Raw genomic sequence first — 23,663 nt, 5'->3', positions numbered from 1 at the left:
CCACCCCTGGAGCCTCTGCCCTGGATCTAAGTTTTTAGTGACACCCGTTTCCTTGGCCTCTTTATGCAGGAATCACTCCTGGACAAAAGAAGACCGGGCACCTGTTTGGAAGTGTGGCTTCGAGTGCCTGGCCTCTCAAAGGTGTGTGGGTGTCCAACTGAGTCTTGGTGTCTTGGCCTAAGAACACCGATTGAGCGCTGGCTGGTATGAGCTGGTGAGAGCGACCTCAGCATCCGGGAGCGATGCAGGCATCCAACCAATGCAGGAGGTGGGAGGGCTCAATCCCAGAACTAATTGACCTGATTCCTTCCCCTTAAATACATCCTCATCTCATTCCTGCCACCGCTTACACCTGATTTAGATCATTACACGGTCTTATCTGTGATCTGTGAGTCACAGAGTGGTACATAAGGGAGACGGTAAACTGAATTGGCCTGGACACAGACTCGGAGTTAGACAGAGTGGGGGTGGGATCTGCAGCCGCTGCTCGATGGATGTGAGACTCTGGGGGAAACGACCTAACGTCTCCCTCAGCTCAGCCATCTAGGTCCCCAGAGACTCAATATCGAGCCATTATGGTCATGGGAATGGCAGAAAGTGGCTAGCTCGAGGTCTGTGTTCCCGGGCACTGGCTCCCCTGTGACCCCGCTGACTGCCTTCTCCAGCTTTCCATGCTAAGGGGTAAGCGGGCTTTGGGATTCTCCTGGATGGTGTCCTTCCCTAAGACCAGAGTTCCTGGCTGGTGCCTCAGAGGTTTGTACTGTGGCTAAGATCCTAGGAAATTCCACCTGCCTGTGTCAACACTGCTGAAAAATTAGGCTGAATTTCCTCAATGACTTAGTCCTCCCCCTTCCATGCGGGTGCTCTCTAGGGCCCAAACGGGACTTTACCAAACTCTCCAGCCAACCATCTCTGTCCCCCCCGCTCTACCCCAGGCCCCCTTGCCCCTCAGTCCTGCCTCCTGGGCCTCAGCTCTGGGAGCTCAGAGAACCTAGTATCACGATGAGTTTTGGAGAGCAGTAAACACCCTGCCACCTTTGCTTGCCCGGGGACGCTGAGGAAGTCTCACTCAAAGGAGTGGCCTGAGTATGGTTTTGGGGTGGTTTTTTTTTTTTTTTTTTTTTTTTTTTTTTTTTTTGTAAATAAGATCTCAGGGCACCTGCATGGCTCAGTTGGTTAAGCATCTGCCTTCGGCTTAGGTCATGATCTCAGGGTTCTGGGATAGAGCCCCTCATCGGGCTCCCTGCTCATCTGGGACTCTGCTTCTCCCTCTCCTCCCTGCTCCTGCTTTGTCTCAGTATCTCTGTCGCCGTCTTCTCTCTCTCTCAAATATATAAAATCTCTTTCAAAAATCTAAAAAATAAAAGTAAGATCTCTTACTTCCCATGGGGCTTCCGAGAGCTTAGAGCCCTTACGCCTCCTGAGCCTTTGGAGAGAAGGAAAGAGGGACCTAAAGGCAATTGTTAATTTTACATCATGGATAGAGACCATGCAGCGAATTTATCGAGTATTCCACAGCTTGGACTACCCAGATTCACCAGATATCCACTCACGCTCAGGGGAACTGACACGACCCTGAGCATGACCACACATGTGTGTGTCAGTGACTTTGCGATACGCTAATAGCTTATGCATTAAGATACAATATTTAAGGGGGCACCTGGGTGGCTCAGGGGATGAGCATCTGCCTTCAGCTCAGGTCATGATCCCAGGGTCCAGGGATCGAGTCCCATGTCAGGCTCCCTGCAGGGAAGCTGCTTCTTCTTCCTACATCTCTGCCTGCCTCTCTCTCTCTCCCTCTCTCCCTCTCTCTGTCTCTCATGAATAAATAAATAAAATCTTAGAAAAAATATACAACATTTAGGCTGGTCAGAGAATTTTGGGTTTTAAGATTGGATCACTTCTTCCAACCCTCTCGTGTTACAGAGAAGGAATGAGGGTCCCTCGAAGTAAGTGACTAGATAGGCACAGGAAGCTGGGTTTCCTAAGGCCCCACATTGTGCTCTTTGCACCTTACACTGCTGTGTCTTTGCCTTTTTTTGCATAGATTGTGATGATTAATTTCCTTTGATCTAGTGCCACTTCCTGAGCAGGTGCTAATTTGTCGAGAGCCCACCCCCCACCCCCTTCACAGGGAGCTGGGTCAAGAGACCACCTGTTGGCCTGCCTTGGGCTCCACAGCAGGTCGCTGCCCGGACCTCCTGACCTCTTGACTTCTGCACCCTGGTCACCCCAGGCCCTACCCTGGCCCTCCACAGCGGGGCACTGCAGCCTTGGAGAACCACCGTTGATGTGAAGGCCGGAGTGTGCGAAGAGCTAGCTGAACGTGCCCCCTTCCGTGGGCTCTGGGTGGGCTCTGGGGACAAGATGCGGGAGATAAATGGTGTGCCGTGGGGACGAGGCAGGAGAAGGAAGCACTGCAAGGCCTTGTCTGACACTGGCTTCAGCACCTTTGCTCACATTAACAGCACCTTCCTTAGCTTCAGGGAAGGTCTTCCAGGTAGGCTTTAAAGCTAAGGATGCTGAAAAGCTTGGTGAGGGAGACAGATAAACATTAGGGTTTAGGGTTATGGACATGCAAGAATCCAGTTCAGGGGTGCCTGGGGGGCTCAGTGGTTGAGCACCTGCCTTTGGCTCAGGCCGTGATCCTGGGGTCCTGGGATCGAGTCCCATACTGGGATTCCTGCAGGGAGCCTGTGTCTCTGCCTCTCTCTCTCTCTGTGTATCTCATGAATAAATAAATAAAATCTTAAAAAAAAAATCCAGTCCAGTCCCAAGCTCCAATTATTGAGACATCGTCCTGTGACGATACAGACCTGACTCATCTCTGGGTAACTGCATGGGTGTTTCAAGGCCAACTGTGTGAATTTTTCACACAGTTCATTCTTCCTGCCACCTTCAAATGTCACCCCTGACTGCAGCCAGCCTTGAGCCTTCTTACGCCAACATGTGGTAGCGCTCCTGCCTAAATGTCAGGCTTGATTCCTTCTGTCTGAATTAAGCAACTCTCTTCCCTTCACCAACTCATGAATCACCCAGGGACACCTGTATCCTATGTCCAGCGTCCTCCGTGGTGACAGGGAGAGGGGCTCTGCACAGTTGGGCTACAGTGGGTTCCTGCAATTAGCTCCAAACCCAGGGAAATGACAATCAAATTAACCAATGAGCAAAAAACCAAAAGCAGTTTATAATTAACTACCTGTGTTTAGACCAGTTTTGTCTGTAACCATAGATTTACAAAAGTGCTTTCTGGTCCGTGTTCTTTTTTCTAAATATAAATCCAGTCTTAAAATCCTATTTCCTTGAGCCTAACGGCTGAATTGACTGTCCCCAGCTCAGAAGAGGATCCTCAATGACTCATTTCCCCCTCCTGCCTGATAAGCCTTCCCTCCGAGTGGGAGGGAATGGTCAGGAGCTCAGGGTTGAGAACCACCTTGGCATTATTCAGCAGCAGAGGGCATGTCTTTCTCGGCAGAAACACTAGACACTGTAAGCGCTTCTGGCAAAGCCCCTGGTGCCAGACCGCCACTGCGAATGGCCACACTCTGTAACCCTAATTGCTTCCCCTCGACCCATAGCTTGATCCTCACTTCCCTTTAAAATAACAAAACGTTCAGGCCCTTTCCACAGAAGGCCACACGTGAAAGGGTCAACTGCTATCTGAGCTTATCTGATTCTTTTAATGGGCAATGTGTGACATCAAGAAGCTGGGAGGGGATGGGGTGCCTGGGTGGTGGAGTTAGTTGAGGAGCTGACTCTGGGTTTTGGCTCAGGTCGTGATCCTGGGGTCTTGAGATGGAGCCGGAGTCAGGCTCCCAGCTCAGCGTTGAGTCAGCTTGAGATTCTCTCCCTCTCCCTCTGCCCCTACCACTGGTGCTGTCTCTTTCTCAAATAAATAAATCAATCTAAAACAAACAAGCAAAAAGCTGGGAAGGGGAAGAAGCTACATGTTCTTTGTGCTTATGTATTAAACAGAACTCACAGGGTTACAAAGAAACAGGCCTCAAATGGGGTCCCTTCCCCTAAAGCCCACCAAGACTTTCTTAATTGCAGTTCCAGCCTCTCCCGGGAGAGAAGATTTACACCCATCGGTCTAGGGTACCCTGACCAGCACTAGCGAGGTAATCCGTCTGACAAAACAAGACAAACCAACCCTCTGCCTTCCCCTAAGGGAAGGTGACCTTGCCTTGAACAATCCTTTCTTGTCTTTCACTAATAAACCCCGTCCTGTTTCTGCTTAGAAAATCTTTCCACTTCGTACACTTCCTTGGTGCTCCTCCCTCCTTGTCGGATGAGATGCTGCTTGGCTCACAAACTGTTGAACAAAGCCAGTTAGATCTTTACATTGACTCAGCTGGGGGTGCCTGGGTGGCTCCGTCCGTGATGCACCTGCCCTTGGCTCAGGTCATGAACTCGAGGCCCTGGAATCGGGCCCCACATCAGGCTCCCTGCTCAGTGGGGAGTCTGGATCCCCACCCCCCGCCACTCATGCTTCCGTGTGTGCACTTTCTCGCTCTCATAAATAAAATCCTTAAAAAAAAATAAGTATACTGCACTGAATTTTCTTTTCTCAACAAGAGTGATGTGCAGTTTAAGGTGGCTGTGGGTATTAACTTCATTAAATGTGCTTATGAGCTTTGGGGCTCCACTCAAATATTTATCTCCATATACATTCGCTGCTGGACTGTGAAGGGGAGACATGCAGTTTTCGTTTCCTCATTTTATAGAGCAGGGAACGGAGGCGGGAAGAGGAAACACGACTTCTTGAGGGTCATGGAAAATTGGTGCAGAGCTTAACTTAGAACCTGGGACTTAACGAGTCCTAGTTATACCCCCTTCTTCCACCACAACCTAGACCTTCTTCCCCTACCTCTGGATTGTGTGCAGTGCCGCCCTGGGGGAAGGACCGAGCCGGTGGTGCAGCCGGGCTTGGAGTCCTGGCTCTGTCACTGTGTGCCCCAGAGCCAGTCCTCCTCACCCTCCAAGGACTATGGGAAAATGGCGAGGGACTCTGATGGATCGCGAAGGCCCTTCCAGTTCTAACAGCCTGAGGATGCTCTTCCTCTACCACAGGGGGAGGCGGTTGGGCTGCTTCCTTAACCTTAGAAGGAATAAGGGAGGAGGCCGAGGGGCCAGGTGCAGGCTGACCATGACCAGCGATCTGCAAGGGAGGGACAGTGGGGGGTCCTGAGAGTCCTCAGTGGGAAGGGACACCAGATACCACAGCTAGAGCCACACTCATGATACCCAATACAACAAAAACTGCCATTTCAAGGTGACTTCCGCTCTTGAGGTGGCCACTTAGCCCCATTCTGCTTCATCCTCCCTCACAGGGACCATCTCCTCTGTCCAAGCCATCCTTGCTCTGTCTCACCCCTGCGCTGACTTGCCCTCCCACCTCTGGAGCTGCAGTGACGTGCTAGAAGGGCAGGCCCCATTATTCCAAGAAGACTCCTTCCCCCCCTCCCCCCACCCCCAGTACTTTGGTCTTTCTTAGCAGTTGAGTGCACCACGTGGAATCCCACCCTGCCTCACGATGCTCCGCAGAACCATCCCATGCACAACCGTGCTAGTCACTAGCCACGTGCGAACTACACCTAAAAACTCAGTTCGTCACCCTCGCTGCATTTCAAGTGCCGGCAGCTACCATATTGGCAGTGCAGGTGTGAACATTCTCATCACCCCAGGACGTTTGGGCAGACAGCGCTGCTCCAGGATGTTCTCTCCCCAAGGGCAGGGGCTTGGCCTTGTTCGCTCCTGGATCTCCAGTACCTAGGGAGTGCCTGGCACACGGCTGGCCCTCAGTTTCTCAAACGCATATACCGAATTCATGGACAGGCAGGTCGGACAAGTGCAGAGAATAGGATATAGCGTCTGTACGGTTGGGCTAGTAATTCAACATTGCACAGCAAGACTTCTAAAACTTCTTAGACTTCTAAGAAATGCTGGCATTCATTCTCTAAGAGGTTTCTGGGTCCCCCCGGTGATCCCCAACGAAGGATATGCAAACCACCACCACTAAGAGAAGAGGGTGTTAAATGTAATAGAAGGAACAGAGCGTTGGGAAAGTCAAGGGCCGGGCTCCAGTCCAGACTGTGTTCAGAAGGGCAAGTGGGAGCGAGTCAGCTGTCTCTGCTGCTGTAAAATGGGCCTAACAATACTACATCCAAGCACTGGTTTGTATGAACCAAATGAGATAACAGAGAATACTATGGAAACTCTAATAAAGAGTTGGATGTTTGTGTTATTGACCTTCCCATCAGGTTGTCTCCGAGTCCTGCTGCCTTTCACTTGATGGGATGAGCCCTGGGTGTTATACTATATGTTGGCAAATTGAACTCCGATAAAAAAATATACAAAAAAAAATTTTTTGCCTTCTCCAAATGCCGCCTCCCCAAGGGATCATTACTTCGATCCCTCATGCACATCTGCAAGGAAATATTTCTGCTAAAATACCATGCCTCCCAATACAAAATGGCCCCTTAGTGTCCATAAGATCAAGACGAATCTCCATCTTCTAATATTTGATACCGTCACACACCCCATTTGCTTAGGGAGCTCCTATTTCACAATTCTCAAGACCTTCCCGAAGCAGGAAAACCTTATTCCTGTTACAAATGTGCTTCTGCATCACCCATGTCTTTCCTCTTTCTACCTTTCCAAATAGCACCTGCTCCCTTCAGGTCACCCTGTCTATAACTCTGGCCCCCGGTAACTCCAGCATTCTCAGCAAGGCTCTCATTTTGCACATTATATAATATGTTCCCCCACAGGGGGTTGTTCTCTGCTTGATTCATGCATGGCATCTCCTCCACAACCCTGGACAATACTCAACAAAGCAGTGTTTGGGTACCTCAGGATGGGGACAGGGTGGTTAACACTGGAGGCCTGGGTTTAGATGAGGCCAGAGGGATAGGGAACGAGGTAGGCCAAGAAGAAAATCAGGTTTGAAAAGACAGGCTTTGTACAGGTGAACTCTGCCTTTCCTTATGTGGATTCCATGTTTTAGTTTAAACATTTCAAGTACCTTATGTTTATTAATAATTAATTCTTTCCCCCAATTGTTATACTATAGCAATTGATGTAGTTTCAGCCCAATCAAAAGAACATAGGGTTTGGAGACCGGACTGGGGGCACCTGGGTGGCTCAGCAGTTGAGCATCTGCCTTCAGCTTAGGTCTTGATCCCGGGGTCCTGGGATCCAGTCCTGCATCGGGCCCCCCGCAGGGAGCCTGCTTCTCCCTCTGCCTATATCTCTGCCTCTCTGTGTGTGTCTCTCATGAGTAAATACATAAAATCTTTTAAAAAAGATTTTAGAGACTGGACTGTTTTGGTTATAGTTATGACCTCACGCTGGATCAAACCTCTAGGACACCCACTATTCATCTAGAGACCTCTCATGTATAGCAATGACAGCTGTGATGAGGGGCTTGGTGACCTAAGATGGTATTCTAGGGAGAAGCAGAGTATGGTTATTAGCCAAGATCATCCCAGAAGAAGATTTCAGGCTCCCAATCTATTGCAGAAGGCCCAAGTGTGTGACCCCACACTTCATCCCCTTTGTAATAAATGCCTCTCCCCAGGGCAGAGCAGGATTATAGCCAGGCAGCCGCCGCCTGTGTGAGGCCTAAGCCAGCACAACAGTTCTGGCTGAGTATAAACAGAGGGCCCAATTAAAACACGTAATTACAGGGCAGGCTGGCTAGAACCAGGAGGGGGACTTTGTTGGTGGCCCTGGAGCCTGATGACAGACAGGCTGCCAGCATCTCCCAGATTAGCCACTGCTGGCCTCAGACTGGAATGAGCTTCCGTGTGGACAGATGAATAAGGCATTTCGTAGCTCCTAGGCCTGTGGAGAGAGCATTCTCCCCAGGAACATCTAGGCAGCTTCCTGGATGATGCTCCTTGGTGCAAGACAATTAGGATTTCATATTTTTGGGACTCTGTCGTCTCATCTATAAAATGGAATCTCTGATTCATAGAATGACTAAGAAATAAGTGCTATCAGGAGTAACTTCAAAGCTCCTTGCTCTTGGCGAAAGGCTGCAATAGATTATATGCTTTTCCCAAAAGGCCCAAAACACAGTTCTCCTCCTCCTGGCAGCAGGTGCTCATCCTCTTGCCAGGCACTGAACTACTCTCTCAGCTCTACCTTGATCACGGCGCACTGTTGATGTTTAATATGCCTTTCTCAGTGCTACCGACATACGATGAGTTTCTGTAGTATCCTAGGAACATCAGTCCGACATTTGTATGAGGCTGACAAGAGGGATAGACGTCTGTAACTTACTGGTGGAGAATGGAGGCTCTGTGTTCAAGTGGCACGGCCCAGATCCCCTAGAGCTTGGAAGGGGACTGTAAAACACAAGCCTCAGGATCATCTTTTCGAAGCTGACTATGGGAACACTCTGCACATGGACCACTGAGTAATAAGCACTGGGCTGAATCCAGATGGAGCCTGGCTTCGCAGCTTCTCTGGAATCATTTCACTGGGCTCTCTGCAGGGGGTGGAGATGCTGCTTCTGGTTCTCTGCACTAGCAAAAGATGGATGGATTTGATCCCCCACTTCATGTTGGGTGATATAATCAGTCACATACCACTGGCTGAGTGCCGATCTTCGTAGCTTTTGGGGTTTAGGCCAAAACCACAGCAACAGTGTTAGGTGGGTGTAACTGAGGGTACTTTTGTGCCCGGTGAGTGAAGAAAAAATACTTTGCCCCTCCCATCCAGCCTGAGCAGTAGCCCAGAAGGGGGGGGGTGCCTGCAAACGAACCCCATCTCAGCCAGGGGCACCCACACTGGCAAGCCTGTTTCATCAGCAGCCCAGCCATTCTGATGGAGACGGGAGTCACGCTAATGAATATACTGAGCACGAGGTCATCAGAGGATCTGGCTTTGAGCCGTGGCTCTGTTAGTGACCAATTTAGGGGAAACCTCTTTGGGCATTGAGAGCTCAGCCAGAAAAGTGGAATGGTAATGATTACTTCACAAGGCTCCTGTTAGAGGTAAGAGACCGTGTGGCATAGTGGTCAGACCCATGGCTTCAGGAGAGAGACCTGGATTTGAATACCGGCCCCCTACTCACATGCTCAAATCTACTGACTGTAGCTGACCACAGGTCTCGCCTGACACCAGAGAATGGTAATGATACTCAGGGTGTTGTTTGGCAGCTTTCGCTGGCAGTGCCTGGTGCACAGTGGGCCCTCGGTAACTCTCCCGGTTAACGTGGCAGGCAGGAGATGTGAAGCACAATGCGCGTGCAAACAGTTGTGATGCTTTTCTAGGCTTTGGGCAAGGGTGGCCAATATGTGCAGCGCTTGGCATATAGTAAATGCATAATGAGTATCTGCTTCGTGTAATTACAGCATCCTCAGCAGCAGCTTCGCTCTGGAATTCGGCTCAGAGATTAGGGTCATTTGCAGTAACTACATTCCCGGCTGCCAGCCCTACCAATTAGGCCGACTAAAGACCCGCAGCCCATGATTGGGCCGTGTCTCAGGGGAGGGTTTCTGGTGACAGCGAGAGCCACAAGGGATCGGACCTTGGGACTGCCATGATGTGTCAGCAGAGGCCCTTCCTCCCATGGAGAGGGGAACACACTGCCATGTGGGACTGGGGCACCACCCCGGGGCCAGGAGAACCTGCAGCTGCCCGGCTGCAAAGATTTTGTCCATTTAAGCGGGGCCGAAGCTGAGGACTCTCCCCCCATCCCGCACTGACAGCCAAGAATTGGTAGGTGGCAAACGAGCACGAAGCTCTGGTATGTGCAAGTGACCCCGGGACTAGGGCATGGGGGGTGCTGTGCAGAAGGCAGCGGCGTCTCACCTCCAAGTGCCCTCCAACCTGCAAGATGGGAGTTCGGAGCTGCCCACGGCCCTGAGAAATGAGGGTTTCTGCAGTTTCCAACCCCCGCATGAGGGTGCTTTACCTCCCCTTACTCGCCGCACGCATTCCCCCAGAGGGATCTCCAGGATCTGGGGACTCTGGGCTCAGCTACCCTCTTCCCAGTTAACGGGAACGCTGATAGAAGCGCTTATCAGGTGTCACTCTTCACATGAAGCGCTTCGCCTTCCTGTGGCATTTGGTCCTCACAACGATCGGCTTGGGGCCGTCACCTCCTAGACGAATGAGGAAGCAGAGGCTCAGAGATGCTGAGCGGCTGGGCCAACAGGAGGACTTTAAATTGCAGGGTCAGGACTCGAACCCAGGAAGTTGGCCCGAGGCCCTGTCTGCCCCGGCGCTGCTCCTGAGCCTGGCAGGCTCCCTTTGTTCTTCCAGACCGGGGAGCTCCAATATTTTCATCACATCTCCAGAAAGGAACCTTTCCAACCCCTTAGTCAGCCCAGTGCCTTCTCTTGGACCTTCTCCAGCACTGGGTTTTGTTTGGTTTTGTTTTCTCTCTGAACGTGCAGGCGCCCAAACCACCCAGCAGCTGCCCCTGCTGTTTACACAGACCTCAGGCTACGTCATTTCATCCTCCCAGCAGCTCTGGTGGGGGCTCAGGCCGGCCAGGTCACAGAGCCAGGTGCAGCCCAGTCCCTACGCCTCCGGTGCCCCCTCCGCCATCCCAGCCTGGCTGCTTCTAGGTACTTGTCTCAGCACGGTCCCTGCCACAGGGTGCCCTGCGGGTCCAGAGAGAGAATAACGTTCCCTCAAGCCTACTGGCTGATGTCCAGGCCAGTTTCACCCCCAAAGTCACTCTGAGTGCATTCATTCCATTCTCAGTGGATACGCTCTCGCTTGGATGATTTATGATTTTAGAGGTTCTCTTGGCTGCTGGTTTTGCACCCCACGTCCACCTCCCAATTCCCAGCCCACCTCCACAGGGGCCAGAACAATCTTCCTAGAATATTAACCTGGATCATGTCACGGTCTTGCTGACCTCAAGCCCCCTGTGCTGGCTCCCATCAGCTTAGCTGCCTCTCCTGACGCCACCCCGCACCTGTTACCCTTCCACCACACAGCCCTGCTTCAGCCACACGACACCCATAGTTGCCTGAAATACCCTGAAGCTCTCCTGAACCTTTGCCCCCTTGGCTTTTTCTACTGGAATTGTCCATACCTCCTCTTTTCTGTCTAAAGAACTTAAAGGGGATCCCTGGGTGGCTCAGCAGTTGGGTGTCTGTCTTCGTCTCAGTGCGTGATCCTAGAGTCACCGGATCGAGTCCCGCATCGGGCTCCCCGCATGGAGCCTGCTTCTCCCTCTGCCTGTGTCTCTGCCTCTCTCTGTGTGTCTCTTATGAATAAATAAATAAAATCTTAAAATAAAAAAAAAAAGAACTTAAAGGATGACTTTAAGACTAAGCCAAGACTTCACTTCCTTAGAGGAATCTTTCCAGAACTTCCTTCTGAATCACACCTCTCCTTCATTGTCTCTCCCACCCTTTACTTCTCTATATCCCTGCACCGGACTGTAAGCTCCTTGGAGATAAGGCTCTACATCTGTTTAACTTTGTGCCTTTGAAATACAGATCGTAGTAAAAGCCTTGAAACCGAGGAATGAATGAATGAGTCCTCCCCTGCTGCCCCCAACTCCAGCAACGTAGCGATCTTCTGAGGTCTCATAGCAGTATATAATATTCTTTTATTAGTACTTGCTGGTCCTCAACTATTTCCCCTTCTGTGTCTGTTTTCCTCACTATATTGGAAATACTCTTCATTAGACTCAGATCTTTCAAGGGTGGGAGGAACAGTCTTGAGCAAAAAGCCTAGCGCATGGTAGGTGTTTAGTTAATTGAATGGCGTGACTCCCAGGTCTTTGTTCTTTCTTGCCAGTGCTAATCACAGCGAGGCATCATCTTATACCTCAGATTACCTCTGTCTCAATGCAGGGGCTTAAATTTGTCACACTGAAGCCCCCTTCCACTTGTCTGTCAACTCCTATCTCAGGAGCTCCTCCGACGGTCTACCCCACTGGCATGGAGCTCTGAGTCATCCAGATATGCAACTTTCGCTCTGAATTTCCTTTTCCAGATCATTCACAAATATGTCAGACAAGCCCAGTCATGGGAATGAAAAGTACAGCAGAGGCAACACAGTAATAATGCAGTGATAATGTCATGTGGTGACAGATGGAAACGACTACACTTACGTGGTGAGCATAATGTATAGAATTGTCAAATCATTACACTGTACGCCTGAAACCAACCTAACGCTGGATGTCGACTATACTTCAATTTTTAAAAAGGATAACTTTTCAACACCCTTAAAAAAAAAAACACAAAACAAGCTCAGTCAGCATCAGCCACTGTTCAAACGCCATCTCTTGCAAGGTCCTTAATCTGCCCATCTCATTGTAGGCCAACGTCTCTATAGGGCCTTTCACTACATAAAGAGAGGGAATGTCGTTGATCTATCGGTTTATCTATCCCACACGTGTTGAGCATCTGAGGACCGGGCTTTCTGCCAGGCCCTGGGAAATTCCACGACAGAGAAAACATAATTCCTGGCCTCAAGGAGCTCGGCCGAGATAGAAGGCAATCACAATGCCCAGTGATGTGCATCCGTGGTCATTTACAGGGTGCTGGTGGGCGACCGAGAGGGAGAGATTCACTTTGCCCACAGAGTGGGCAGGATCTGAGCTGGGTGGGCCTTGATGCATGAGTGGAATTTGCCATCCAGACAAGAAGGGAGAAGGAACAGCAGGTGCAATGTAGGCAAGGGGAGGGGGCGTGGCAGGAGGGAATGCTTACCCAGGTACATGTTCTCTCTGTGGGAACATTTTTGTTTCCAAAAGACTGTGAGTCAATCATATCATCTTAGTGATAACATCAACTATGAAAAGGCATATTAATTATGGCCTTCCTTCTGCCACTTGCCAGAAAAAGCCAGAAGCCCAACTAAAAAGCTCAGGAAAGAAAAGGAATTTATTCTTTCACCCTACACTAGCAGCAATGACCTATTTATGTTTTCGTGGGATCGCAATGGTCTCCCCCTGGTGACCGTAGGCTACCTGAGGGCAGACACTTTGTGATGATCTGCGTGGAATCTCAGGAGCCTGCGGTTGCTTGGTACAGAGTGAGCACCCCATAAATACTTAAAGAACTCACTGGACTCCTGCCACCTGCCAGGAGCTATAGTAGGTACTTGGGGTAGAGAAATGGACCAGACACGCTGCCTTCCTTTCAAATGAGGAGGCTTGGAGTCTCACTCTCCTGTGCTCTAGAGTTCCTTAAGGAGCCAGTTTTGGACTGGAAAGAAATTATTTCTGTTTTACAGCTTGGGGGGGGGGGGAGATCTTCCTGCAAGCTGAGAGAGGAGTTTTTTTCCAGTTGACAGGAAAGGCCTCAGCCACCTTCCTGGGGTGCTTGCAGTCACTCCTCTTGGTGCTCCCTCCTCTTCTGCTCAGGCAGATGGGTCTGCGGGGAGGGTTAGAGCTCCCTGCAGCCCGCTCCTCGCTGGCGTCCCCTGTGACGGGGAGCCCCCCCACCTCAGGCAGTCATGCTCACACACAGAGACACACGCGGTCACATATACTTCATGCTCACACGCACCAACACTCACACACATTTGCCCCCTTGCACATTCTCATGCACCCTCCTACTCTCACAACAAACTCGCATGCATTTACATGGTGCTCGCATGCGCATGTGAGTGTACACACACACACACACACACACACACACACACACACACACACACTCCCAGCCGGAGCTGTTAAAGTGACAGCACTCACAGTTTCCACTTATTGGTGATTTCAAAACAGGAAGCCTTGGCGGGCAGGGGAGGTGCTGGTGTACTGAGAGCTGATGAAAAGGGGCCCAGGTGCCTGGGGGTACCCAGGAGGGTCATCCCGCTGACCCCCGGTCCTCCAGGGGCAGGAGAGTCCCCCCGCCCAGCCCAGCCCCTAAGTGGCATCAGTCCAGGGCCAGGCCGCAGCAGTGATGCAGCCACCAAGACCACCCAGACCAAATGGCATCTCTCCCTCGGCCAGGGGGCTCCTGGGGGGAAGGAGGGAGCACCTGAGGCCTTCCTGGCTGCCACGGGGAGCCCCTCTCTCCTTTGGAAATCACCTCTTCTGGGAGCCCTCCAGGACTAACTCCGGGGAGCTCCTCACACCCCTCAGGCCTCTGCTACTTACTCAGCCAGGCCCCTCTGTAATGGAATAGCCTGCCCTGAGCCCTGCGCCCCCACCCCCCATTCTAACGTGGAATTTACCAGGGGCCTGTTTTTTTTTTTTTTTTTTTTTTTTTTACCAAATCCTTGCAGCACCTCGTGTGTCCCAAAGTTTTTTCACAATGAGCATGTCCTTCAATCTTCAGGGCCGCCACCCCCCCACCCCCTGCCCCGCACTGTGAACCGTGGGCCCACTTTACAGATGCAGAGACTGACAGCAGAGAGGTGAAGTCCCACGTGCCCGCCTTCCACGGCAGACCTTCTGACCTTGACTCTTGGTCTTCCAGAAAGTCACAGCTCCTACCTCCTTCCTGGCTCTGAACCCCAGGGGTGTCTAGGATGGCCAAGTGCATTGGAGCAGCCGGGGCAAAACCCGGAGTAGGAAGGGCTGAGAGGCAAGAAAGCATAAGGTGCACCCACGGGCTGGCAAGCAGCCCGGCACGGCCTGGGCGTGGATGCACCGGCTTTCCCCGTCTCTCCTACGTCTACACACGCACACGCACACACACACACACACACACACACACAAAGCAAACCACACACACACGGGCACACGCAAACCACACACACAGGCTTACATCCACGCAAACAGAGCAAACCACACACACACGCACACACATGGACACACACAGCAAACCAGACACACGTTTACACACACACACACAGAGCAGACCACAGACACACACATGCACACACCCACGCATACACACGCACACACAGAGAAATAAATCCTAGCTGGCTTGGCACCAGGAGGGGGGCAGGTCCGTTTATACAGTTTAATTGCCCGAGGCAGTTGGGTCTGATTTCCACAGCCTAAGAAGACTGAAGGGAAGCCCTAGTGAGAGGGCCTTTCTGGGGGCCAAGGACGAATCTAGAGCTCTGCTTTTCCTCGCTGGCTGAGAGAAGGAGTTAAAGACAGTGTGTCCCCCCACCCCCCGCCGGCAGTGACCTTGCAGAGGAGACTGTACCTCCTGCCAGGGGGTGCTGGGGTGCAGAGGGGGCCGTCTGCGCCCGCCCTCCCAGCCAGCCCAGGGGAGTAAAATCTGGCGAGAGCACGTATGCGGCTGGAAGGAGACAGGAGGGCACCAAAAAACCCCAAACCCCAAACCCCAAAAACCGAGACCAGGCTGGATTTTTCCGCCAGGCTAGCAGTTCCGTCAGACCACGGCCTGCTTTCCTTGTTGCCCTTCCTTCCAGGTTTCACAGATTGCACAGCCGGGACCTATAAAACGGGACATCGGAGGTCACAGGAAAAAGGATGGGTTAGACTCAGGGGAAGCCCTGGAATTTCCTTTCCTGGAGATCTTCAGGACTGGAAGGAGAGGCTCCTGCACTCAGGAGGGTTTCTTGCTCTCTCCTTGGCTTCTCTCCCTTCCCCCGTCTGGAAAACTGTCCAAAGCTCTCTTTCTCCATCCAAGTCCCATCCTCTTCTTAGAAGCCTCTCCTGACCCTTCCAGGCCTTGGTGCTCCCTGAGGCCAGAGACCATGACCCCAGAGTCTTGCTGACTGACAGTGAGTAAGCGGATGCCCAGAGGACCCAGCACCCCACCCAACTCTGAGCCTCCAATGTCACCGATGTCACTGTACTGTCCTTGGGAGGGGGGAGAGACTTTGGGTTGTGCTCCAGCATCTGACAGGAGCGGTTGCGCTCCAGCCTGTGTGGGTGGTGAGTGTGGTCTGGGGTTCCAGAAGAGATCGGGGCAGGGGCGGGGAAGCTTCCTAGGGAAGCTGGACAGCCCAGCTTGGGTTGGGTCACACACCAAGCAATTGCTCAAGGCTGGTTTCACTGGTCAGCAAAAGGGCCCAGGAAGCAGAACCCGTGGGAGGGAAACTGGGCCGCTCACTCCAGAAACCTGGCCACCCAAGTTCAGCAAGTTCATGTTTGTGGGGCCTGGTGGGAGGAAGAGGAACAGCTGGGCTCCTCGCTATGGGTCTGTGCTTTTCCAAGCAAAGTTCACTGAGCTTCACCATCCAAGGAGGTCAGCACACCTACCAGGAGATTAACTGAGATTGCAAATCTGGAGTATTCGACTGTTGCGTTAGGTCCTGGGAACTGGGACACAGAACAGCCACTGTAAGAACAGAGATAGATCCAAAAGGGAGGGACTTGAAACGAGACATATATGATCTCTATCTACACGGGTCAGCTCCATTGTGCCGCGAACCCAATGTGTGTTTATTAGTGAACAGCCAACACGACTGTGCTACTTTTGTGGTCGATTGATAGTTTTGTTTGTTCAGGTTCATTTCCTTTTTGACGTAGGTCATGAATATATTTGTACCACGATCAAATTCATGATTCTGAAAATTCACTATGAGGAAAAACCAACCAAACACACCCAGAACATGAAAATATTCTATGAACTAGGAGTAAATTGAACAGATATTCTTTTTTTGTGCAAGTTCTTGCAGAAATCTCAATCACACCACAATGTTAGTCCTTAAACTAACTGGAGGCTAAAGCCATCTTCGTTCCTTGAATTTTTTTTATTGATTGATTGATTGATTTTAGAGAAAGTGAGCAAGTAGGGGAGGGGCAGAGAGAGAGAAAGAGAGAGAATCTCAAGCAGACTCGCTGCTGAGTGTGGAGCCCAACACAGGGCTCAGTCTCATGACCCTGAGGATCATGACCTGAGCTGAAACCGAGACTCGGACGTTCAACCAACTGAGCCACCCAGGTGCCCCTTTTCGTTGATTTTTTAATTAAAAAAAAAAAAACTCCATCATTTTTAAGATGAAGAGAATGAACAACTTAGAAGTACTTTTACCTTATAGGGGTTTACTTTGAAAATGAAGTGTGTCCATAGGTACTTTTCAAATAAGCCGGAATCAAAATCACTAAGAACAACTGACTCTTAAGTTAGCAATCTCATCCCAAAACTCTTATCACATTGACACAATTAACTCCCACCAAAGCAGGACTTCTGCTATAAATGGTGTCTAAATGATGGGTCCTGCTTCATTTAAAAAGTAATGCAGGTACATTTTTAAAAAACAAACATGCAAAGGTATATCTATGAGCCCCACTAAGTGTTCAGTACCTCAAAGCTGGCCTCATTCCCCCTCTGCCTTCTGCTTGCTCCCCCACCCCACGGGGTGACCAGCACCCAGCTCGCATGCCATGGTGCTTCAGAGTCCAGAGACCCTAGAGTAGGGTGGCTTCTGTTTGGATCCTAGCTGTGTCACTATATGATTGTGGGTATGTTACTCAACCTCTCTGAGCATCACTTAGTTCCTGTCTAAGATGGGAACAATACTGGGACCTGCCTTTTATGGTTGTTCCGTGAATCAAGTGAAACCAGAAAAACCCCCCAAAAACTCAGCACCCAGTCTGGCACATGATGAACTCTCTGTGAACATTTGCAGGCGTTCGAATCCTGTGACAACAAATGATTCAAGCTTCTCAGGGCCAAACGTCCTCTTTCAAATCACATGCTGTTTCATCAGGAAACATGTCAGGAAAGCCCATCCTTATTTCTTCACCTGGGAAAACCAAGCTCACACCTCCAGAGTCAGTTCAAATACCAGCTTTGCTAAAACCCTTTCCTGCAGCTGCCTCTCCCCCACCCACTTTAAAGCTGCTTGGAAGCTCCTACATAACCTAGCCATAATCTACTGAAATTATGTTGTCGGGTCTTGCTTTTCCACAAAATCTGGGAACATTCAGAGCACAGAACTGAATATTACTCCTCTTTGCACTGCATATGCACTGCCAGGCACCTAAGCAGACACTCAATAAATATTTATTGAATGAATAAAACAAAATGGAATCAAATGGCATCTGCGTGGATGCCAGGATGTATAGAGCATATGGCTTTAGAGAAATATAATCCATATTAGATCTCTTCCAGAAACCAGTTATTTCTGGTTGGAAACGAACTTAACCAAATCAGATGTCATGGAACACAGGAGAAAAAGAGAAATTGGAGGAAAAATTAGGGGAATGGCTTCACGGTTTTGCTATCTTTCCAGGAAGGCTTGTTATCCATCTGTAGGTAAGGACCTCAGGAGTTTAATGGGAAGGGGATATTTTTGAGTCACTGCCCAGCCCCAAACACAAACACTCTTGCATCAAGACAGCTTGGGACAAAGCAAATCAAGGATCACCATTTGTCAAATCAGGGAGGGAGCAGGGATGACAAGTTAGCCATATTCTTGAAAGGAAACTTTTTGGAAGACAAGATTATTGTTTTATTTCAGTAAAGCACAGAATTGTGGAAAGCAAAATGAGGTCTCTTAAAAATCAGGTGAGAGCAAGACCTGCAGGTATCTATGGTGGGGGGCGGGGTGGTGGTGCAGATAGGAAGGACACCAACTGAAGAGTTCATTGCATGCCAACCACCATCCTTGATCCTTGACACAAAATATAACGCTTAAAAGAATCTCAGAGGTAAACTGTATCATTGCCACTTTACTGATGGGGAAATGGGATCTCGGCATGGTTAAGTGACCAAGGCAAGGTCAAATGCTCGCAAGTGGTTTTTTTGCTCTGTCTTAAAGTTTGTCCATCACCAATCATAGTGTGGAGAGCTTTTATCTAAATCTTCCTCTGCTGTAATCTATCCTCCTCCCTCCTGTTAATTTTCCTAAAATAAGGTATGCTATGCGCCATCCTCCTTTAAAACGGTCAGCAGTTCCCTTAGATTCATAGAATAAAAAAATTCTAAAACTTGTTAATGTAACATTCTCTACAGGCTCAACCTCCCTCCTCTGGCTCATCCTGCCTCTTCGCAACCATCACACTCGACCACGTTCCCTTTTCATACTGCATCAGTCCATGCCTCAGCTTCCTTGGCGCATGCCTGTCCTGCATTGTTTGCCTCATTCCCACTGAAAGCCAACGCATCTTCTGTATCTTCGCCTTCTTCCTCCCTGGGAACTCCTCCTTTACATCTCTGTGATCCTTCCCAATCCTCAATCTCACTTTCCCTAGTAGCTAAAAGCTTTAGTAATCTTGTACCTCACCACTAAAAGTACTCAAGAGGTGCCTGGGTGGCTCTGTCGGTCAAAGGTCCAACTCTTGACTTTGGCTCAAGTTGTGTGATCTCAGGGTCATGAGATCAAGCCCCGTGTTGAACCCCACACTGGGCATGAAGCCTGCTTCTTAAAATTCTCTCTTTACTTCTCCTTCCGTGCTCCCCCCACCCCAGGTCGAGGCTGACAGGTTTGCACTCTCTCTCTCTCTCTCAAAAAAAAAAAATAAAATAAAAATGAAAGTGCTCTAAGGCTCTTCATGCCAAAAATAATGTGAAAAATAATGGCCACTATTTATTGAACATTTAGATGCTGATCTGAATATGAAATAATCATTCCAATCACTCCAAATCACGGGTGTGGCTTAGTGCAAAATTCAGTGACTTGTCTCAGGTCACTCGGTAAACATATCTTAGCAGATCTGTTCCTTCCAGTTTTGCCCTTTGCAATTTATTCTTCGCATATAAACAATCACACCTGCTTTAAACCTTTAAACCTCAATAGCTCCCTATATCCTTTAGGATAAAATTTCAGAACCTTAATACAGCCAGTGAGACCATATGATCTGTGTTCTGGCCCCTCCCACCTTCCTTCAGGCCACTCCCCTGCTCTTACACACCAGTCACCTTAGATTTCTTTCGGTTCCTTGAACATGCTTCGTTTTCCCTCAACTGAGCAAGTGAACATGTGCTTCTCTCTTCAGGAACACGTCCCTCTGTCCATGTCTCTCTTCACCTTCCTTATCTCAGCTTAAATCTTCTGGGTTGCTTTCCCAGATAGCTTAGACTAATTTCACAGTTATTCATTCTCATGACACGGTGAATTTCTCTTTTCCATTATTCATCCTGCTTATAATAATTTATCTGTAATATTTGACTATATGTCAAATATTATATATATATGGGTAAATATATATATTTATATAAATATATATGGTCAAATATTTTATATATATATATATTATATATATATATATAATTATTATTCTCAGTGCCAAGAGACATACATGATACATGGCAGATGCTCCATAAAAATAAACAGCCTAGTGCAAATCACCTATGTGAAATCCTCCTGAATTTCCCTCTGGCTTCACTCTGTGCTCCCATAGCCCTTCGGTTTTCATTCTGCCTTTACTGGCCTTTCTCCTTTATGAGTTTATAAGCTTCTTGAGGAAGAAGACCAGGTCTTTGTCCTGCATGGTGCCAAGGATGTTACTGAATTAACAAGGGAAGGGCTAAAAGTCTAAGCCCTGTAACGTTACAAGCCCTGTGCCTTACAAAGAAGTCAGAGACCTGGAAAAAGATTGTTTCCCAAAAAACTCTAGAGCTGAGTTCTCCACTTCACAAAGGAGATGGAAGAGCAGAGAGAAGCAGAAGCTGTGCTTTGGCAGTAGACATCTGTAACTGCACTTTAAAGGCTGGCCATACTGGGACGCCTGGGTGGCCAGTGGTTGAGCGTCTGCCTTTGGCTCAGGTCGTGATTCCTGGGTCCCGGGATCAAGTCCCACATCGGACTCCCTGCAGGGAGCCTGCTTCTCCCTCTGCCTATGTCTCTGCCTCTCTCTGAGTTACTCATGAATAAATAAATTAAATATTAAAAAAGAAAAAACTGACCATACCATTGAAATAAACAGAAATTAGGAACCATCCAGGACTTTCCCATCATTCCCATGCCCACTCCTCAAACAGGTACCAGAACATCCTGAGTGTGGCTGACTGTCCGTCCTCTGCTCCGTCAGCACTTGCTCTGTCTTGGGCCAGAGTATCTTCAGCTCTTACCTGTCAAGTCCACTCTGGTTTTCCCTAGCCTTTTCTCTCTCTCATATACCATCCTCATTGCTTGCAGAGTCATTATTCTAGAACATAAATTTGACTGTATTACCTCTGCTTAATCCTTTAGACACCCTGTTAGCTATAGGATATAATCTTTTCCACATGGCATCCAAGGTGTTCCATGATGGTGCCCAAATCTACCCTTCTAGGCTCAACCATGCCCTTTCCCTTCCATACCCCTTACATTTCAACAACCCTGAACTCTCTCTCCCCCTCAATACATCGTTCCCGTCCTTGTCTTTGCACATGTTGGGACACTGCTCCCCCATTTCCACACGGCAGGTCTTCCACACGATTCTCTATACCCAGACCATGTGTTTCTCTGCAATTTAAGTGGAGTTAGCTGTCCTCACCAGGGGCTCACAGATCTGTCTGGGCATCTGTGAAGCTGTGTTTGCCTTTACTGAACCCAAAGAAGATAGAACAGTGTCTTTTACTTCTTTGACTCTCTGGCACCTATCATATACTGGGTGCTCAATAAAAGTCTAGGTCTTTGTGAGTCAGGTTAGTGGAAAGAGTGCTCCCTATCTGTCTAGGCTTTTGTTTCTTAATTAGAAAATTAGGTATTTAGCTTCTCTTCATGACAAACAGATTTCTTTCTTTCTTTTTCTTTTTCTTTCTCTTTCTTTCTTCCTTTCTTCCTTTCTTTCTTTTGATTTTATTTATTCATGAAAGACACAGAGAGAGAGAGAGACAGAGACATAGGCAGAGGGAGCAGCAGGCTCCCTGCAGGGAACTCAATGCGGTACTTGATCCCAGGACTCTGGGATCACAACATTAAGCCAAAGGCAGATGCTCAACTACTAAGCCACCCAGGGGCCCCAACAAACAGTTCTTTTTTTTTTTTATTTTTTTTTTAATTTATTTATTTATGATAGTCACACACAGAGAGAGAGAGAGGCGCAGAGACAGAGGCAGAGGGAGAAGCAGGCTCCATGCACCGGGAGCCCGACGTGGGATTTGATCCCGGATCTCCAGGATCGCGCCCTGGGCCAAAGGCAGGCGCCAAACTGCTGCGCCACCCAGGGATCCCCAAACAGTTCTTGTTAGAGAAGACTTCTACTATTCTAGCTTTCTGGTACCCATACACTGATGGGCAATCCACTGTAAATTCTGTTACCCATCTACTATATGTTTAAGAATTGCAAATGAAAGCAGCCTCGTGTTCTGAAACATGATCTGAAGTGCATTGCAAGGGCAAATAAACAAATGAGGAATATATGCCATTGGTATCATCTATGTGAGTGATTGCTCTAATGTCATTTTGCTGATCATTTATGCAGTTCCCCCTTCTCTACTCAACTTCTTAAGTGCAAATAATTGAGGGTTGTCAAAACATTTTAAATAGCTGCGACCTTTGTGCATACAGTGAGTAAGGAGGTGAAGAAAAAGTACTGGCCTCCAAAAAGGGGAAAAGTTCACTCCTAAATAGCTTAAGAAATGATAAAATTAGTTTATATAAAGCTTGATAGGAAACAGGAAGTTAAAAAAAAAAGTGATAAGGACAGAGAAATGCTGACCCAAAAAGACTATCTGAAAATGCAGAGGGAAACTTTTTGACACAGATGCAAGATCATTCATTTCTCTGAGGTTTTGTTTTTTTGTTTGTTTCTGTTTTTTAAGATAGGGCTAAAAAAGTGAGAATTGAACTCCTCATAATTCTGTAAGACAAGCATGTCTGATGAGAGGGGAAAAAGGATTATTCACCCTACTGGAATTGCTTTAATGGAAACTTCTTGATGAGAGTTGCATCTTAAAATACTCATTCAGTGATGAGGAGTTATTTCAAGATGTGAAGTCAAGGAGGTGGCTGTAGTGAGGTTCGTATGTGAAGCACGCCATGTCTGTAGGATGTCAAATTGAGCCAGATGAGCAGCTTGCTGACAACTGTTCCCACTGGCCTTTCTGGACAGCTGGTTCCCATCCCAGTGGCATACTGGAAGCCATCAACAGCCAGTCAACCTATGAATGCTGCCCAAGCAAAAGGGTGGGGTAAGGCCTTGAACTCCTTCCTTTCTCCTTGGTAATCCCCACCTGCCAGGCAGAGTCCTTCCCTCTGGCTCAGCCAGTCCTAAACTCTTCTCAGCTCGCTCTCTCTCTCTGTCTCTCCTACAATTGATGACAAGGCCCGAGTGGACCTCCAGGCTTCCAAAGCTTTCTTTCTGTGCTCATGAAACCGAAGGCTTTTGAAATATAAATTTCAAGAGAGGAGAAGTTAAATTTTGACTGCCCCATTCAGCTGTCCCTGTTCTTGTGTATCATTCAAGACCCAAGTCAATGCTGCCTCCTCTCATACTTCATCCAGTTCTCCTAAGCAGCAAGCCACTACTCCTCCTGAGTTAATAGGTTACTATACATACCTCTATTTTCGTGTACTCCTCTATCGTTACTATGATCAGCTGGTTGCATACTTTGGGGTGCCTTCAAGTCAAGGACTGGAAGTCTCTCTTCCGCCAATCCTCCCACAAAGCTATTCAATACATGTTTGTGGAATCAAAGTATGAATGAATGCACTTCTGAATGAAGGGTGATTGTGGGAAGTAGATTTTGTCTGTTATATACCCTTTTAAAGATTATATTTATTTATTTTATTTATTTGAGAGAGAGAGAGAGAGAGAGAGAACACTAAGTGGTGGGGAGGAAGACAGGGGGAGAGAGAGAAGCAGACTCCCCCCTGAGCAAGAAGCCTGACATGGGGCTCAGTCCCAGGATCCAGAGATCATGACCTGAGCAGAAGACAGA

General features: G+C 48.8%; 1 protein-coding gene across 3 annotated transcripts in view; it reads right to left on the bottom strand.

The window, feature by feature from the left end:
- UBASH3B (ubiquitin associated and SH3 domain containing B) overlaps window positions 1–23,663 on the bottom strand; it is a 136,795-nt gene that overhangs the window by 45,543 nt on the left and 67,589 nt on the right. The window contains exon 1 of one of the 3 annotated variants that reach the window (XM_055306932.1): window positions 9,929–10,007. The exons of the other annotated variants lie outside the window; for them this stretch is intronic. Coding sequence (XP_055162907.1) covers window positions 9,929–9,951 — 23 coding nt within the window. The 5' untranslated portion in view covers window positions 9,952–10,007. Of the gene's footprint in view, window positions 1–9,928; window positions 10,008–23,663 lie in introns of those variants that run through there. 3 annotated transcript variants of the gene reach the window in all.

The sequence above is a fragment of the Nyctereutes procyonoides genome, unplaced genomic scaffold (assembly GCF_905146905.1).
Source record: "Nyctereutes procyonoides isolate TBG_1078 unplaced genomic scaffold, NYPRO_anot_genome, whole genome shotgun sequence".
NCBI lineage: Eukaryota > Metazoa > Chordata > Mammalia > Carnivora > Canidae > Nyctereutes > Nyctereutes procyonoides.
The sequence above is the reverse complement of the archived record's forward strand: the minus strand, read 5'-3'. Positions and strand labels throughout refer to the sequence as shown.